The sequence below is a fragment of the Lactuca virosa genome, chromosome 8 (assembly GCF_052849685.1).
Source record: "Lactuca virosa cultivar CGN04683 chromosome 8, Lactuca_virosa_CGN04683_v6, whole genome shotgun sequence".
NCBI classification, from domain to species: domain Eukaryota; kingdom Viridiplantae; phylum Streptophyta; class Magnoliopsida; order Asterales; family Asteraceae; genus Lactuca; species Lactuca virosa.
In genome coordinates this window covers 299072427-299092633 of record NC_136433.1, presented here as the reverse complement: position 1 = coordinate 299092633, position 20207 = coordinate 299072427, and the positions used below count along the sequence as shown (strand labels likewise).

The window sequence follows — 20207 nt, the reverse complement described above, 5'->3', positions numbered from 1 at the left end:
CCCCACCACACACAAACCATGTCGACATATATATAACAATTAAACATATAACCAGCCAACATACAACAGGCAGATCTTACAGATCACTAAGCATAGCATCATCCTATCTACCAGGATATAGATCTAACAGATCACTACATCATACAAGCATACGATACACCAGGATAACAATCCAAAAGGGTCGGCTTTGGTGCCTTCGGCCCTGTTAGTATAGTGAGGAGAACTCACCTCATAAGTAGTGTTGAACCGGTAATATCAATCCCAACTCACAACTCCAATTCAACTGCCTACAATCACCAAGTGACTAACCTCATCAAAATCCTGAAATGCCCGAAATACCCGCAAGGTCAAACTTGGTCAACCATGGTCCGAGTCAAAGTCAACAGTCAAGGTCAATAGTCAAGGTCAATAGTCCATGTTGACCTAAATCGTCGAGTGCATCTACTGACTCGTCGAGTTCCTTCATATCTCAGAAAATCGTGAAAAGCTCGAGACAACTCGCCGAGTTACCAGTGTAACTCTTCGAGTTCTTTAGTATCTAGAAAGCGGGAAAACTCAACTCAACTCGTCGAGTTGGCTAAGCAACTCGTCGAATGGTCCCAAAATAATCTAATAATGGCCATAAACTTTCAAAGGAAAAGATCTAGCAAAGGGATGATCAAGATAACGACTTTATACCTCCAAATGGTTGCAAGAACACTGAAAATCTCGGATCTATAGCTTCTCCCTTAAACTTTGCACCACCAACTTCACACTCCTTCAAGAAAAGCACCAAAGAACACTCTTTAAGCTTACACACACTCAAAATGGGGAAAGAGGCACGATTAGGGTTTTCTCTGGACTGAGGGGACGATGAGGGAGGCTAACAATGAGTCATAAGGTCTTTAAATAGGGTGCAAAACCCTGAAAATTAGGGTTTCATGTTCAGCCTTCAACTCATCGAGTTGGGGCCTTCCAACTCGTCGAGTAGGCCTTTAAAGATACGTGGTTATTTAAAACTCATCTAGTTGCCCTAAAAAATGAATATATATTAAACTTTAAATTCATAACTGGGAATCGGGGTGTTACAATGATGGGTCGTTACAATATGTAAAACATTTTTAAAATTGTCACCAAGTTTTGCAAACAATTATTTCCTAAGTCTTTGTACCTGTAAATGTAAAGCCTCTAATGAAAAAAACAAAAAATACCCTTGACTGATTGGTTGAAAAGCTTTAAATGTTACCAATATTCCCTTTCTTTTCTGATTTCACGCCTTCAGAAGCATCAGGTGAAAGAGAAAGATCTCGGACATCATCGAAAAGCAAGTGGCGTGCTTGTTCTCTCTGTTTAAGGTTAACTCGTTCTATCTCTACCTACTCATCTACTTCTTCCTCAAATTCTTCATCATCTTTTGCAGATTTAGGAAGGCTACCATGTTCACCGGAACATCATCACACATTAAGGTGGTTGATGTTACACATTTCCAACATGTTAAAAACTTATACATCTCCAAAGTTGAGACTATATTACATAGGCTATGCCAAAGTTAATAACAAAAACTAATATAATTTAAAATATATTCCAAAGGCTATGAACTTTTATCCATAATTTCCAAAAAAAAATAGTTGGTTAGTTCACAATCATTCACTTGGGCTTTTTACTTAGCATTTGATCAAACTATCAAGAAAGATTACAAAGTCACCCAACAAGCATGTTATCATATTAGTTCATATTCAGTCACTTGAGCATTTTATCAAACACATGGTGATATTTGTTAAATGTAATAACATGATAGTTAATTGTAGAATTCACAAACACATAACCATGGATATATACACATGCCAAGGGTTATATGAATTTTGGATGAAGAATTGAAGATAGTTGTATGTGCTTACAAACATTCTTGAAATCATTCAATACATTGTAATACCATTTTCATGCAATGAACAAATAGATGCACACATAATGAAACATATATAAAATAATGATAAAACTGCAAAAATGATCCTGTGGTATGCATTTTTACCGGGTTTTGGTCCAAACTCCAACTTTTTTTGGATTGGTGGTCCTTTTGAGCTAGTTTCGTTGTATATTTGGTCCTTCCAAAAATTGAAATGACTAAAATGCCCTCCTGTTACATTTTTATGTTTTTTCTATTTAATTTAATGTTTTATTAGTAATAAATATGGGCCTCTCTCTCACTATCTCTCAAAACCATTCACGTCCAACCAAAGTTTAGTGAAGATCAAAAAAAATTCAGATCGAAAGTCATGGGCTCATGACCAGATCTAAGATTTTTATTGCAATGGTTGGGTAGTTGACAAGGTAACTCTGGCTTGAAACAATTTTATTCTTTATCTTTCTTCACCTCTTTTTTTTATCAGCTTCTATTGCCATTGATTAAAATCAAAACCGGATGTGAAAGTTTAAATCCCAAAATCAAAACCTACAACTAATTAATACCACAACCAGAAAGTGAATATGGCCAAAATCGAAAGGAAAAGAAATCACCATCGTCGACCCTAAATGGAAACTTGGATGAATGTGGGTTATGTTGAAGTAATCCCTAAACGTCACCGTCATCGGCCATAAATTGCAACTTAGATGAATGTGTGTGCAAAATCAAAAAGAAAATAAATTAAATTACATGTGCCTTGGTTGCAGTCACCTACAAATCAAAGATGAATTGACTATGTCTCCGGTTCTCTTGCTAATTTTAGGAAAACCTTAGAGGTTAAATCCTTTGGAACCCAATCATCTTCTGTCCGAGTACCGGTTATTGTCATCGTCTTCTTCAATCAAGAGTGGAGGCACACATCGGAGCATCTGGTGAAGGGATTTAGCAAATAGGTTTGCTCATCTGTTTCCAGCTCTTTTTCATGGAAAACAAAGCTATGGGCGGTAAGCTAGCCAACGACGGAGATGAAGAAGCAAACCCAAACGAAGACATTTTCTCTAAATCAGGTACCGAATGAACATATTGTGCAGAAGTATTACCTTTGGGATTTTTTCTTATTATACCCTTCTGATCAGCATCTTTTTTCTCTGAAACAGGAGCATCGTCTTCCAGAGAGAGGTGTGGTGTATTTATCCTTGTAATCCATTTGTGTGTATGTTTGTTCATCCCTGTAAAAAGAAACATACGGTGGGATTTAATTAAAGAAACATAAACAAAATTATGTTTTTAGTTTCTATAATGAACTTCATCGAATACAAAAGTTTTCAATTCCTCTGATAGGTTTTTAAACCTGCAAAAAAACCCAAATGAATCGGGTGTATTTGATGGAAGAAGTGAAGGTGGGTTGGGGAACAGGGGGAGAAGAAAATAGGATAGTTTTTTTTTTCTTTTTTCTTTACTGGAGAGAGAAAGAGAGAGGGTGGGCCCTCTTTTTAATTTTCAATTATTAAAATAAATATTAAATTTAACAAAATGAAAGAAAAATAAAAAATAAATACATCAAGGGTATTATAGTCGGTTCAGTTTACCGAGAAACCAAATTCGCAACGAAACTAGCTCAAAAGGACCACCAATCCAAAAAAGTTAGGGTTTGGACCAAAACCTAGAAAAATGCATACCATAGGGGCCATTTTTGCAGTTTTGTCGAAAATAACTCATAAAAGGTTTTGAATACTTCATAATTTGGAAACACCATACATCATTTTACGAGACATGTATTCGGTAGTACTCACCTTAATAGAACTTAAGTTATTATTCCTTCCTTTAAGCTTATGAACCTCTTAAGCACCACCTGTTGACATTAACAACTATTTATAATGAAATGACTAAAATATCCCTAGGATGTGATTGATACTTTTGACATCATTCCTAAGCTTATTTCCCTCATATAAGCTTACACTTCAAAATTTGGAAGCAATCGAATGTCAAATGCTACGTTTTACAAAAAGTTAAGTTTGCCAAGCAGATGTTTTCACATGGGGCATGTAAAATGGCATTGGGACACCACACAGGGCGTGTGAAATGTGCATGTACCCAAAACATGACGTTTTTCTCATTTAGGCCACGTATAATGAACTCATGACCTCCAATCACCACCAAACTTCACTAATTGACTCATATGGACTAATTAAATGTTTTTACACTTAGATATACTTAATTAAGTCCTTTATGCATTATGCATTAATCATTAATACCTTTAGAGGTCTCATAAGCTTTTTGGGAAGCTTATATGAACATCACAAGATCAATAAATGTATTATTAGCTCTTAATGTCTAATCCATCTACACTGACTCACTAAGATATTATTCTACCAGTTTTTATTTCACTATCATCTTAATAGTTGTAGAGCTTCGTTCATTTGAATTCATGGAATGGAATTGGTGATTCCATTTATGAAATTCCTCCAAAGCATAATCTACTAGGAATTTGCTTCAAATTTTTCATCTAATGATTACTCTATTGTTTCAAACAAGAATCCAAATCACATGAGATGTTATTTGAATCGTTTAAATCATTACTTCAATCATCGAAACACTTACTAAACCTATATTTGACTCCAAATACACGAATAGAGGCTAGAGTGAAACTCATCATAGATAAAGTACAACTCATACATGAACCTATACTTTAAATCACCCATTCTCACAATTAATTGATGGATTCAAATCATTCAAGGATGATTAAACAATATCATGGTGTTATAGAGGGTAATCCAACACTAAATAATTCATTTGAACTAATATATAGAGAATTCCAACATTAATGGTGTTTGAAGCTCAACATCTCAACCAAACCTCCATCAAAATTAAATTGGATTTGATTCAATGGATATTGGGAGTTATAACATCAAAATTGTAAGAACCCAAAATTTAGAGAGATTTGACTTTGAGTCAAATATTGACCAAAAGGGAAATTTGGTCATTTAAGGGAAATTTCATGAATTAAGAGGATATGACTTCATGAAATTAATCAAGATATGTCTAAGTCACAATTATAAGATGAACTAAGTAAGTTGAAGAGAAGAAATACATGAGAATACGTATTTTAGGCCAAAAGGGTAAAATGGGAATTTTATGCTTTTGGGGCCAAGTTTGTGACTTAATAGATTAAGACTTGTATTAATTCCGTAAGAAGTGACTTAACTGAATTATAGAACATATCCCCACCTTCGTGTGGACATAAAGATCATAGAAAACGGGTTTAAGATGAAGAAGTTATGTGCGTTAGAAGTTGGAAGAAAAATTATCTCAAGCTGCAATGGAATCAGCCATAAAGGTTGATGTGAAGCAGTCACCACGGTGTGGTGAAGGCTTCACCACAGCATGGTGAGTCTAAGTACTAATTCAAATTAAATCCTCGTGGTATGTTGAGAGCAACGTACTTTCCCACGGCATGGTAGTATGGGATATCGCGGTGTGGTGGTGAAAGTAAGTTGCTATGTGGGAAAGGATCGCGGCTGGGTTAGAGGCTGACCGCGTCCAACTTACGCGCACCACATCGGTGTAAGGACCTCACCGTGGCATGGTTTCGAGATAGATTAAACACTTGATCAATAATCATTCTCTCCAAAAACACTCCCTATTTCTTAGAGAAGGGAACTCCGGTGATTTTGATCAAGTGACGATCAAGGGTGTTAGAGGCAAGGTTGTATTACCAAGAGCTCCTAGAGGTATCATCTTCTTCATCTTTAAGATTTTTAGGGCTTCAATGGTGATTTATGATTTTTTGTTAGATATGAGAGATTGTTTTCAGGAAGCTTGTTATTGATGTTTAATCAAGTGTTTAAAAACTTTGAACAAGCTCTATAGGTAGGGTTGTAAACGAACTGAATGTTCAGCGAACTGTTCGTGAACCGTTCGGCGGGAAGTTTGTTTATTTATTAAATGAACGAACATGAACACAAATTCTTGTTCATTTAGTTAAATGAACTAACATGAACAATGGTCATGTTCGTTCAAATATGTTCGTGAACGTTCATTTATGTTGTTCGTGTATGTTCGTTTATGCTCGTTCATATAAGTTCCTTTTATGTTTATATATATTTAATTGTGTTTGATTACATTACTATATTAGATGTTCATTTATGTTGATATATGTTCAATTAAGTTCGTTCGTTTATGTTTTTTTTAGCATGTTCACGAACATAAACGATGCAATTTGTTAAACGAACGAACATGAACAAGAAAATTCATTCTTTTATGTTTTTTTAGCATGTTCGTTTATTTGTTCGCCTAACTTAAACGAACGAACATGAACAAACATTTGTTTATGTTCGTTCGGTTCGTTTACAGTCATATCTATAGGTGATTTCCATGGTGAAATCCATCAGTGTAAAGTTAGGGTTTCAAACCCTAGCTAAAGAAAGTGATGAATTGATGCAATAGATTAGAGTGTGATGAAATAGGTAGTATGAGATACTTAATTCATTGATTGGGTTGTATATAGAAATAGAAAATGAGAAGATAGAATATTGATACTTTTAATGATCATTTTGACAATGAAAGTCATTAAGCTCTTAATAGGCTAAGACATGTTCTAAGGGACTTGACATGTTGTATGAATAGGCCTTGAGCAAAAAAGATAGGTCAAGATGCATCAATTGAAGAATAGAACCAATGACAGATAGTCTTCACTAACTAACAAAGTGAGTTATAGCTCTCACTCTCTCCCTCCCTCTAGAAAATGTTATATATATATATATATATATATATATATATATATCTATATATATATATATATATATATATATAGAGAGAGAGAGAGAGAGAGATAGAGAGAGAGGTAAGTTCAATTGATAAAATAAAAAAGGTTGAGAATGAGGGAATCATTCTGAGTCACTCATTTATTTTTGCCGCAAAAGTCTCTGTTGTACCAGCGGAAATGGATAAGCAATACACATGTGTTTCCAACAAAAATGTTTCATTAAACTATGCTAATCATTACCTTAATATATACAAAACATAGTTTTTTTCGTTTTTTTAATTTTTAAGAAGCTATTTTTATCGAAAAATGATTTTAAATATACCAAAATTCATGATTTTTTATACTCTACAAATAGACATCCATATTGATATACTTTTAAGATAAAATAAAAAAAAATTATATTTTCAGCTATCGTTATTCATAAGTGAAACAAAATGCATCAGATTTTTGCTCAGTACATTCATTATTCACTTATGAATAAAATATATTTTTTTGAGTTTAAGTATCATTTATACTACTTATTCATATATGAATAACAAATTAACTGTAACAAAAATCTGATAAATGTTTTATTCATATATGAATATAAAATATGACGACAACTAATACACGTATTATTCATATATAAATATAATATATGACGAAAAATGATGTAAAAAATATATTTTAAGTAAGAAAACTTTATTACGTGTCATATTCATATATGAACGATACTTAAACTATAAAAAAAAAAGGTTAAGCATACGTTTTATTCATAAGTGAATAACGAATGTACTGTAATAAATATCTGATAGATTTTTATTCACTTATGAATAACGAGAGCTGAAACTTTAAAAAAAATAAATTTTTTATTTTATCTTAAAACTATATCAATATGGATGTCTATTTATAGAGAATAAAAAATTATGAATTTTGATATATTTAAAATAATTTTTCGATAAAAATGGCGCTCTCAAAATAAAAAAAAACAAAAAAAATATGTTTTTGTGTATATTAAGGTAATGATTAGCATAGTTTAAGGAAACATGTTTGGTTGGAAAACACATGTTTATCCGTTATCCATTTCCGACGGTATGCCTAAGTGTTTTGCGGCAAAATAAATGTGTGGCTGAAAACGGTTCCCCCATTCTCAACATTTTTTTTTCTCAATTAAACTCTCCTTTATATATATATATATATATATATATATATATATATATATATATATATATATATATATATATATATATATATATATATATATATATATATATATATATATACACACGCGCTTAGTGTCATGTATCTAAGCATGATATAAAAGAACACTGAGCATTATTATATGCACTATAATCATGTATGTTTAATTATACGTTTAAAATCAAGTATCTGGGTATGTATGTATAATTATAGTAGGTATGGTTAGATAAGAAAGGTATTTAAATTTTGAAAGAGAATGATTATATATAATCATATGAATGTGTATGTAAATTCACTATTAGGCAAGGACCAATACTAAAATTGTGTACGCACATTAACTATTTCTATAAATTTGCTATATGTAGGGACCATATTTGCATGTTTATGAGACATAATGTTTTTCTAAATCTGCCTATAATTAGTTATACTATAATATTATAATATAAATTGTAATTAAAAAAAGATAAAAATTAATATAAAATGTATAAAAAATTTTACATAGAACATTGAAGCCTATTCTCATAAAAGAGTTTGGGACTAAACTTGTGATTTTTTATAAAACAAAAAGAACCATTTAAGTAATTGTCTTTACAATGCGTGTAAACCATTCTATTATGATTAAAAGATTCAATTCAAGTCAACACTTCATCTTCATTTATAATTTAACTCTATTTATTCAACCATTTAACATAATACATAACTCAAACCATGCTTGTTCCTACAAAATTACTCCTTGTTACCCTCATTAACATCATTCTCTTTTCTTTCTTCTTATATACAATCAACAACCTCAAAACAACATAACTTCTCAACAAATCTAATCCATTTCAAACCCATCAATTAATTTAAAAAATAAATATATATTAATAAACAATTTCTACAAACAATCTATCCACAATCCACTACAAACTAGAAATTTGATCCGAACCCACATCCGCCTGAACCGAGCCCTCAACACTAAACCCAAACGACTGAGCCAACCGAGACGCATCCTGAACCCTGAGCCGTGTGCCCTGCTGCCCGACCACCACGGCTGCAACCCGGGCAGCTAACGTCCCCATTCCCTTCAAACCCGATGCACCCCTTAATAACCCGTACAATATGCCCGAGGCATACGCATCCCCGGCCCCACATGTGTCCACTGGGACACATGGTGAAGGAGGGACGTATAAAGCTTCACCTTTTATGCCAATGTATGACCCACGGGCCCCATCAGTAACCGAAACTAATGGGACAAAATGACTTAAATATTGTGTGGAAGATATCGGGCTTTCTTCTGAAGAAAAATGACAAAATGCTCGGGCTTCATCGCTATTTGCAAACACGATGTCCGCATAGTTTTCCATGATTTCCCTAGAAAAAGAAAATATTATAATACTAATTAATTAAATCCCATTTGTATTTTCACCGTTTTATTGATTTATCCAATGAAAAAAATATTATTTTATGATTATTGTGATAATAGTTCGGCGGCTAAATTGATAAAAATAGCAAAACTATGCTATTCGAATGTATTTTTCCCTTTTTCTAAACATGGTAACCCAGAAAAATGTAAGGGAAACATACATTATTTTGGGAAATTTTTGATAAAGTCTAAAAAAAATTGAACAGAAAAGTCAAGATTATTTAATATTTTGTCCAAATTAACAAAAAAGTTTTTATTTTTGTTTCAACCGAAAATGACAGATTATCGTGTAAAATTAAAGAATCGGAACTATTCTGTTAAAAAAAATTAGGACTTTATCAAAAAAATTCCCAAAATAATGGGACTTTTCTGCATATTTCCCAAAAAAGTTAAATGGTATAATAAAAAAAAAAAAAAAAAAAAAGTAAGTGGCTAAATAGATAAAATGGTGAAAGTAGAGTCACCCATTATAGTAAGATATTTAATATGGCAAACTTTTACAAGACTGATTATTACGATTTCAATTCTCAATAATTAATTTTACAGCATATCCAAACACCCTTTAACTTCATAACATCAATTTCTCAAGAAAGTCGGAAAATTTTCATTTTTTTCTATAGTGATTAAACCATTATACTTAACCTAATTTAAACTTGCACATAAAATGTAAGCATCATAGAGTAAAAGTAACTAAAGGTAAACAAAACGTACCAAAAATCATCATAATGTCTCTCTATGCAAGTCACATCTGAGGCAGTAACAGCAACCAAAGCACCACTATCACGAGCAAATTGACAAATTTTCTTAATTGTTTTAATTGTGTCTGGAAATTCAAATAAATACCCTTCAACAACAAGAATATTTGTTTTGGAAATTATGCTCTCCATACTTGAATCATAGTTAATGTAAGATGATGTTCCCTGTCTCATAGAAATATGTAGAATGTATTAGACTTCCATATATTTTTTTCACTATAGCATTATACTTTAATTTTTTTTCCTATTAAAGCATTATTTTTTAGAAAGCTACCCAATTATAGCAATGTCATCCAAATACAAAGCAATTTTCAATTTCATTGCTATAATTGGATAGATTTTTCAAAGTAATTGGATATTTACATACCTGATATGCAAGCATTGTACGTTGTGCATCTGAGGTTGTCAGAACTATAACTGTCCCTGTGGTCCCATCTTTCACAGGTGCAGAAAGAAAGTTCACATTTGCACGCCTTAGTTTAGTTCTATAAAAACACACCATAATATTAAATAAAAATCAAAAAATAAAATTATATTTCTTGTTATTTTTTCCTTCCAATTCCTCAAGCATGATTCAGTTTCTCAAAGACTTTATCAACATGGTTTAGTTTATCCATACAACACCTAATGACTAATGTTAAAGGCAAGGGTATACCTGTAAAATCCACCCAATGGATCACCACCAATGCTACCAGCCATAGCTACATTCAAGGGAGGTCCAGCAATGGAGTGACCACCAAGTCTAGCCAATGCCACTAGGGTATTAGAAAGAGAGCCGCCAGCAGCCGCCTTGTAACTGCAGCCATCCATTGCTTGAAGAACCCTACCCCTCTCCTCATGATTCACGACCTTTCTTGTACCTTTGTCTAAACCCAATCTCATCAGAAACTCATCATCCACCATGCCCGAAAAATCTACCTATCAGAGAAAGAAGACCATATCATTTACCAGTTTTAGAATAAATACAAGCTCAGGCCCAAAAAAAGTTAAGAGACTATAGATTAAACCGAACTTGATAACAAGTATGATGGCATGACTGATGAAATTTGATGATAAACAAATAGGAAAGATTTTGAATTTCAAGATAGAATCTTTTTGACATTCTGGTAAAGAAAGAAGAACAGAGTTAGGGAAATGATTTGTAAACTCGAACACCTCCTAATTCCTACATGCTCTTTCTACGATTCAATTAGCACTGAATCTTTTGTAACCTGCAAATTGGGATATGTATAGTTTATGTAGTGTAATGCATTAAAAAGGGAATTGAATAAACGGCGAATCTATGGACATCTGGTAAGAGATAACATAGAAGGCAAACATATACTATTTCAGATAAAGATACAAAAGCAAAGTTAGAAGAAAATTAAATGTACCATGGCTTGGCCAAGACCCAATACATCCCATCGGTCAGGCAAAGGAGGAGGAGAAGAGTCGTAATCATCCTTATCCAAAACAGCACCAACTACGTCATCGTCGTCGTCGTCGTCTTCAATTGTGGAACTATGGTTGTCATCGCTGCTGCTGCTGGAAGAAGAAGAAGATGAGTACCTAGCAAAGGAATCCTCGTTGGACATAAGGAATGTTGATGTTGAATGAAAAGGGTATGTGAAGGAGGAATTGACATGGCATGGATTGCTGAAAGTGTTGTTAGAAAGAATAAGAAGACGACGGAAGGAGGAGGAGGAGGAGGATGAGGTGGAGGGACGAAGCGAGAAAAGGGGTGAAGATGCCCTAAAATTGGAGAGGTGAAGGGTGGAGAGTGGAGATGCGAGAGAGAAAGCCGCCATCACCGTTGTGTCCACCATCATCAATCACAAATTCTATAGGAATGGATTTACTTACAGCCACGTCTACATCCAATGCTTCCTTTCCCTTCTCTTCTCTCTTCTGCATACCACCAGAGAGCATGGTCTCGATAAATGTCATATTTGTATTTATCTTTGTAATAACAAGACTACAAGAGGGTAATATATAATATTAATACAAAAAAAATCAAGAGTAATTAAGTAATCTAATCAATTTTTTTGGTGGTTTTTTTTTTTAAATAATCAGTTATATATATATATATATATATATATATATATATATATATATATAGAGAGAGAGAGAGAGAGAGAGGGGGGGGGGGGGGGGAGGGAAGGATTATTTGAGAACATATAATTTCCCGATAACCAAAATGATTAGGATGTTTTGTGTCATTTTTGTAAATACCTGAAAATAAAAAGGGACGGGGGCATCCTATTGAAATTAATCAGGGACATTTTAGGGATTATGTAATTGATACACTCTTATCAGATTTAATCACGTCAAGTCCCTATCCCCATCTCTCTATCTTCATCCCATCTCTCTCTCTCTCTACCTTTCATCACACCTCCTACCATCCAGATCGTCGACGACGAATTGAAGAAACAACAGACCGACTGTGTGATAAGGATCGACAAATCGATGATATTTGGTACCAATGGCCTTCTCAATCGTCGGAGTGTGATATGATGTGGAGAAGAACCGCATCGTCTAGTTCATCGGAACCTACGCGGATCATCTACAAAGAAACGTTAGGCCTTCACTGGTTGGAGGCCCTGAACTACCTCCCTGAGACAGTCCTGGATTTGGAGGTTTATTCACATATTTGATGACTTTTGCTCCGAAAACAGGTTGGTGCCTGGTGTGAAGAGCTATATTGATGTCGAGAAACAGAAGGTGCAATGTATATTATGTCATATATTTAGTAAATGTCACACCGCCAAACCAAAACGGCGGAAACGTTCGGGGGCGGAGGACGTCATGTACAGTATCATAACAATGCATAATAGTAAAACAAGCAACAACATCATCCATTGCATTAATAATATACTTCAGTACAAGTGTGTTCTGTATAGTTTAAAAGACACCAAAATAAGAATCAAAATAAAAGACGAGTCTTGAACGTGCTCCGTCTTCTCAAAACCTGGTCATCGGTACCTGTCTACTGGTGACCTGAGAATACAAGTTATTTTGAAAGCGTAGATCAGCATTAAAACTGATGAGTTCATAAGTATTTTAGTGTCATTGGTTGTATAAGTTTGATGAAAGTGTTTGTAAATGTTTGATGTAAAAGTTTGTAAGTATTTGTTGTAAATGTTTGTATACTTCCTAGAAAATCCTATATTTTCTACTAAAGTAGTCTTCTACCAAGACCCGATTGTTTTGTATGTTTGTTCTTTTGTAAAAGTGAGTGTTTTTCCCAAGTATGACTATCATTACCAAAATATAGTTTACATTACTGTTTATGTGAGAAGATCACAAAATGAATGTAATTGAAAAATAAGGATGTATTGTAGTATTGTATATAGGTAACTACCGATGTACTAACTACCTTAAACCAGTTTGTTTAATTAAGGTAAAATGTGATTAGATTATAACCATACTTGATTGACTAGTAAAAACACGACGATCAAAGACGTCGAAATGGTATGACATTCGTCACCCGTAGACCTGCAGGTCCCACTGTAGCTAGAAGCAAGGTGTAGGATGGTCAATCCCATATAGATATATACACAAATTCACGCTCTCCCTCCAGGAGACTCTGGTTATAAAATGTGACACAGCAGTATATTGTCATGCCATGAAGTAGTGGCTCACATTAATGTTATCTTTGTTATTGTATTTGTATAGTATGTTCTCTCTGTTCTAGTATCTAGTATGTTCTCTTTGTATAGTATGTTCTCTCTGTTTCTCATTATAGTATGTTTGAACTGACTTATGTATGAACTGACTCTTGTATGTTTCATTGTTCTAGAAATAGTAAGTAGTAACTTCCTAAACTATACATATTATAGTTTACTAGTACTGTTGTCTGAATGACCGAACATGTATGTATGCCTTTGCTACCCAAAGGTATTGAACTAAAAGGAAGAACTTTTATATCTATATACATATACATAATATATAACTAAGATTCAAACGATAGTCGGACAAACAACCGATACCCTAAGTCCACAACCAAACAAGGAACAGGAAATAAGGCGAGTTATCAGTCCTAAGCCCTTTCAACCTTATTTATATAAGTATATCTATATAGGCATGATTTGGACAATATATAAGTTTAAAAAGAGTTTTGTAAAGTGATAAAGAGTTTAACATATAAAAGAGTTTATTAAAAACGATTTGAAGCAGTTTGTTTGATAACACAGTTTTGAAGAATAAGAAATCTACTTGATTGATATTAATCACATGTGATTGATATAATAACTATAATGTTTTCTACTTGTATTCTCCCCCACAAAAGCATTTAAAATAATTTAAAAGATAAGTTAGGGGTATGAACTCACCTGATTGTGGTTAATCTGGAAGATAAGATAGATATAGGATGCTTGAATTCACAAATGAAGTTCCGAAGCACAGTTGGATCCTATAAGGCATATATTCACATATATGTGTATTCAATTAGTGGTTATAACTACTAACAAGTATAGGAAACCACCTAAGATTGTAGGAAACACCCTAAATGAAGTGTTAGGCTCACAAATGGAAGCTTGAAAGGGGTTCACGGCCACCCATGGATAGGTTTGCGACCCTAATGCGTGCACGACCTCATGAGGTTCACGGCCTCATGAGGTGTCCACGGCCCTATGAACTTATGAAGGGTTGACGGCCCTTATGAAGGGTTCACGGCCGTGATCCATTCAAGTTCATGAAGGTGGTGATGAAACTTGACAATTCGCGGATAGGATCTAGTAGCTCTTCAAGTATGACAAGTTTAAGGTTGAAACACTTACGTTTTTTGAGCTTTGGAGGGTTCACGGTCGAAGATAGTTGAGAGAGAAAGGATGTTCACGATTGAGAGGAGGAAAAGTGAGAAGAAATGAAGTCACTCCATTATATATAGGAGGTGGTTCATGGCCGTGAATCTAGTTTGCGGCCGTGAACACCTAGTGAGTGATTTTCCATATCGAATTTATCCTCCCGATCTCAAGCTAACACATCCTAGCATCCATTCATACATTACACTAGGCTTAGAAACTCTCAAACAGACCCTTAACATTGCTAAAAGACAACAGAAACTAGTCTGACTTTGATTGAATTGAATGGATGTACAAGATAGAAATTTCGGGTTGTCACAGTAAAGTCATTCATTTACTACAGGGTGGGTAACATATGACATCGATTTAAAGCTTGCAGTTTTTGAGTGATTTCTTAAAGTTTCATGTAGCTTGTATTATAAAAAGCTTTAGAATCGATACTAATTTTTCATTTGGCTAGAAGTACTAGGTTTGACATACAAATTATACAATATTGTGTTAAATGTGTTATATTAGAATTAGAAAATGAAACTATTGTTCTCGACTGTTCAGGTTGTTGATAAATTACAATCTTCTGGAAAATCTTCAAGGGATGGTTGGAGAACAGAGCTTCCAAGTTCAGGATTAGGAAATATGGTTTTAGAGCAAATGAAAAATGAGAAAGAAAAGGATGCAGCTTGGCAAGGAAAATGTTCTGGTACAATGTATGTTCTACAAATTCGTATCATCATTTATTTATTTTTATTTTTTGTGATTTATAAAGTCTGAGTACAATTAATTGATTACTTTTGTTGCAGGTATATTGGAGGAAATGAATCTGAAGGTCACTTTTCGTTGATAAATGAGGCATGTTCAATGTTAGTAAGACGCGTGATGCTTCTCTGTTACTGTTGTCCATAAAATAAATAAATAGCAAGAATGCAGCCGATAAAGTATTGTATTTTTTATTTATGAGCTTCACATCTTCTCTTATATTTACTTTGGTTTAGTCTTGTTTTCATTACGAATTTAATCTTGCTGACTGGCTAGGCTATATGATTCCTAATGTAATTTGTGCTCTTTTAGGAGATGAATCCAACATCACATAACATGTATGGACAAGCACAAGCTATGGGTGGTCCACCTTATATGAATAATCCTATGATGAGGCCAACCTCATCAGTTATGGCCTCTCCAGATGCTATGAATTTGTCATCGGTTGATGTTTACCGACAGAAACATGATGTTACAGCAACGGTTTGTTTCCTAACTTGATACTTATATGGAAATGGTAATGTTTCATGTAATTTTTACCTAAAATGGATCCACTGTCATTAGTGATTGTTGATTAATTTGTCATTGGGACTCGGTTTATGTATAACACAGTGGTATACAAGCTCTGCAAGAGCTTCAACTGTAACACCCGGTTCCTCGTATGTATTTTAATAAATAATTATTCATTTTTGCAAAGGGACTCGATGAGTTGGAGGCCCCAAACTCGTCGAGTAGGAATGGGATTTTTGGACACGGGACTTGAAGTCTACTCGACGAGTCGATGAGCCTCGACTCGACGAGTAGGGCTGCCAGAGTGAAACCCTAATTTTCAGGGTTTACACCCTATTTAAAGACCTTAACACCCCCATTGTGGCCTCCCTCATCGCTTCCCATAGTCCAGCAAACCCTAATCCGTGATTGTGAGCTTTGTGAGTATGTGTGAGTGAAAAAGGAGTGATTCTTTGGCATTTTCTTGAAGGAGTGGAATAGGGATGTCAACGGGGGCAGACGGGAGCGGAAATAGCTGCCCCCGAAATCAGTTGCTGCCCCCGCCCCCGGCTACCTCCATCACCCCCGGTCCTGCCCCCGGCTACCTCCATCACCCCCTGTCCCGCCCCCGTTCCCCCGGTTTATAGGCTTAAAATTGGATTTTTTTTGCTGAAAAACTGCTTTGTTTTAGGCAAAAAATACTAAAGCTGAAGGGCGAAGGCTGAAGCGGTCAAGACTCAAGCGGTGTGAACTGTGAACCCTAAAATTAAAATTAGATTCCCATTTGTATTTTACATTAAATATATATATTTTTTATATAAATATAAACGGGGCCCCCGCGGGAGTACGGGACGGAAATACTCGCTCCCGACCCCGGTCCCGAAAATAAACGGGGGTTAATCTCACCCCCGCTCCTGAATTTTTTTAAAAATTAGTCCCGTACGGTATCGGGGTCCCGCGGGGGTTTTTGATATCCCTAGAGTGGAAGCTAGAGGTGTTTGGATGAAGGAAGGAGCTTTGGATCCAAAAGGAGAACTTCATTTCCAGATCATTTTAGGTATAAAGTCTATACCTTGTCCATTCATTTACTAGATCTCTTCATGGGGGTAGTTTAGGGCCATAAGGAGCATATTATGGAACCATTCATGGATGCAAGCATGTTTAGGGTCATGGCTTCAGATCCAGAGTTTTTGAGGGACTCCATGGCATAAAGGTGCCAAATTTATGGCCATGGGAGTCCCATGCATCATATGAACCACTTTTTAGGGCTTTTTGAGCTAAATTACCCATGCATGAACGTAAAGTTTGCAACTTTACGTGTTATATCGACCCTAGGAGGCCAGATCTATGTTTTGGATGCATTAAGCCCGACTAGAAACGACTAGATAAATTTGGACTTTGGGGACTCGACGAGTCATTCATACGACTCGGCGATTTGGGTCGTGGTTTCCCCAACCTATTCAGTTACATAGCAAACTCGTTGAGTCTAGAAGATGACTCAGCGAGTTGGACGTGTTTATGGATTTGAAGATCAAAGAACTCGGCGATTCCAAGGATGAACTCGGCGAGTTGAGAGCAAAATGCCTCAACTGATATGAAGAGGAACTCAATGAGTTCAAGGATGAACTCGGCGAGTTGCGAGTGAAATGCCCTGACTTACATGAAGGGGAACTCGACGAGTTCATGGAAGAACTCGACGAGTAGGATCGAGACTCCCGAGTTTTATGGACCCGGGAACTCGACGAGTTGAGAGTCAACCAGAATGTTGACTTGGACCAGAAGGTTGACTTTGACCAGAGTGTTGACCTTTGACTTGACCATTGACCAGAGTTGACCCTTAAAGGGGTTATAAGTATGAAAGAGTAATTGAAAGAGATATTATGTGTAGGAGTTTGAGGATAGTTGATCCAAGAGCCGAGGACAGTTCAGCTACTTCACGATATTGAGGTGAGTTACCTTCCAGTAGAAGTGGGTATAAGGCACCAATGCCGGCCCACTAGTAGATTGATTATAGTAGAGATGATTGTCTTTGTGATAATTGTCTGGTATGCCACTATCTGTGATGCTATTTTAGTTAGTATGCTATGATGTTATGTGATAGTGGTAGGAGGGGACTAGTCCCCGGACCCAGTTGAGATATACCGGCAGGGTAGGTCGGGCACCCAGATATGTCTGAGAGTATGATATGCTATGTTATTATGTGGTAGTGGTAGGGGTGAAATAGTCCCCGTAACCGGTTGAAATAAACCGGAGGGTAGGTTGGGCACCCAGATATGCTTGGCAGGGTAGGTTTTTGAGACATATGATCTATGGTTTTTATGAAATGAAATAACTTGTTGATGTTTTCTATAAATTGTTTTATGAATCGTTATGTCAAAAATGAAATTTTTGGTTTAGAATTTTGGGATGTTACATCAACTGCCATGTTTTGTATTACTTCCTCCTATGAAATGAAACAATGGATCAATTAAAAGTATTATAGGACCTAATGGGTAAAAAGATACAATCCCTAGATAAATCTTTAAAAAGATAGCTGCTCTCTCTTGATGTCAGACCCATAGCCAAGTTTCAAGAGGTCACACACACACACACACTTACTTTATATTTCTATTTTGATTAGATGTAAATGTTATTGTAGGTTGAATTGAATTACTCAAGTTTGGAATTGTAAATTGATGGATGTGTTGGGAATAAATCCGAGATGACGAATGCGGAATATCAAGAACAATCAAGAATCAATCACCAACATATGCAAGTAATCTGATAAAGGTTTTTCTTGTATTGATTATGAGATGAACGTACAGAGAAAACCCTAATTTGGTCAAAAGCTTACACCAAAAGTAAACCTAATGATTATTTATAGGGAACAATAAATATCTGCCATAAATATAAAATCTATGCCTAATATAAAACCAATGCCTTCGAAGAGCTTGATTAAGAACTTCTACTGTAAAGGCATCGTAGGGAATCATAAAATGATTAACCCTAAAAAGGCTTCCCTAAATAACCAAATATGCCATATCAGTTTCAATATCTCAAATACTCAACAATCTCCCCCTAGATGTTGAAACTGAGGAAGATCACGATTTCCGATCTTCTTGGCATTTCTCCCCCTAAATTGTGAGAATCATCAGTACATGGAGTCTTCAAAGCGAGAGAAATAAGAATAATCTTCCAAAAACGAACTCCCCTTTGAATAATCATCACTCCCCCTTGAATCTTCAACAAATACCATGGAGAGAATCCGGAAAGTTAAGAAGAATCACCAACAATCTTCAAAACCCGTCAGATTTGATGAAATTAATCCCTTTAGAATAAACCTAATCTTCAAAAATTAAAACCGGAAAAATAACAAAAAATAATTTTGTATTTTTCGATTTTTAAATTTAGACAAAAGAATAGAATAAGAAGCAATTATTTTAGAAGGGTTTAAAAAGAATAAGACCAAAGAAAAAGGATAAGAAGTGAAAATCTTTTGGAAAGAAGGGATAAAAGTGGTAAAATCCCAAAAATATTGTGAAAAAATGGGATATGGGGATAAATCAGTCAAGCGATGCAAACTTTGGGGACATGAAATGTAAATTTACCCATCATCTTCATTGAATCAGATTAACGCGCGTTTAACTTGTGAAAGTAAATGGAAGCTGCCAATTTGTTCAAACACAGGGGACCGAAACTGTAAAATAGCTGAAGTTTAAGGGACCGATAGTGTAACATGAGTCATCTTCTCCAAATTAAATTGTAGAGAAACGCGTTGGTTGACTCTTGAAAGTCAAAGGCATATTACGATTCCACAAATGTCGATTCCCAACAAAATTAATCTCCTAATGCTGTGAAATTCCAATTACCACGTCAAGTTCCGAACACATGTAATTCCAATTTTGAATGCGATGTTCCGATTTCCTTTTCAGAGTATGAGGCTGAAATAAAATGTCGATCGTAACATTTCGATTTCTGAATACAACGTTTAAAGGTAATATCGATTCCAACTTCGAGACCAAGGATTGTGAAGGTCCGATTTTGGTTAGTAAAAACGATTCTGATTGAACCTCCGATTCCAGTTTCGTTTTGCTTTCAATCTCCACATTTGAAATCGAACTCTTTGGATTTGAGCGAGAGTAACCTACTGAGTTTCGTTCCGATTCAGTTGACCATGGAGCAAAAGTGAGTCTTAGGTTCGCTTCAAGGCCAATTACAGATT

The 20207-nt window shown here is 35.0% G+C and overlaps 1 protein-coding gene and 1 long non-coding RNA gene across 2 annotated transcripts; one reads left to right on the top strand and one right to left on the bottom strand.

Moving 5' to 3' along the window:
• The first annotated feature begins 2210 nt into the window (after positions 1-2210).
• On the top strand, positions 2211-3158 carry LOC145132997 (uncharacterized). Its single transcript, XR_013718333.1, has 2 exons — positions 2211-2946; positions 3037-3158. It is a non-coding gene; the product is annotated as an uncharacterized LOC145132997 (long non-coding RNA).
• Positions 3159-8663: 5505 nt separating this feature from the next.
• Positions 8664-11905, bottom strand: NARA5 (pfkB-like carbohydrate kinase family protein). Its single transcript, XM_079067812.1, has 5 exons — positions 11357-11905; positions 10639-10901; positions 10351-10468; positions 9940-10148; positions 8664-9176 (listed from the first exon to the last, which is right to left on the bottom strand). Exons 1-5 carry the CDS (start codon positions 11789-11791, stop codon positions 8726-8728), a joined length of 1476 nt encoding a protein of 491 aa, XP_078923938.1. The 5' UTR covers positions 11792-11905; the 3' UTR covers positions 8664-8725.
• Positions 11906-20207: the final 8302 nt, after the last annotated feature.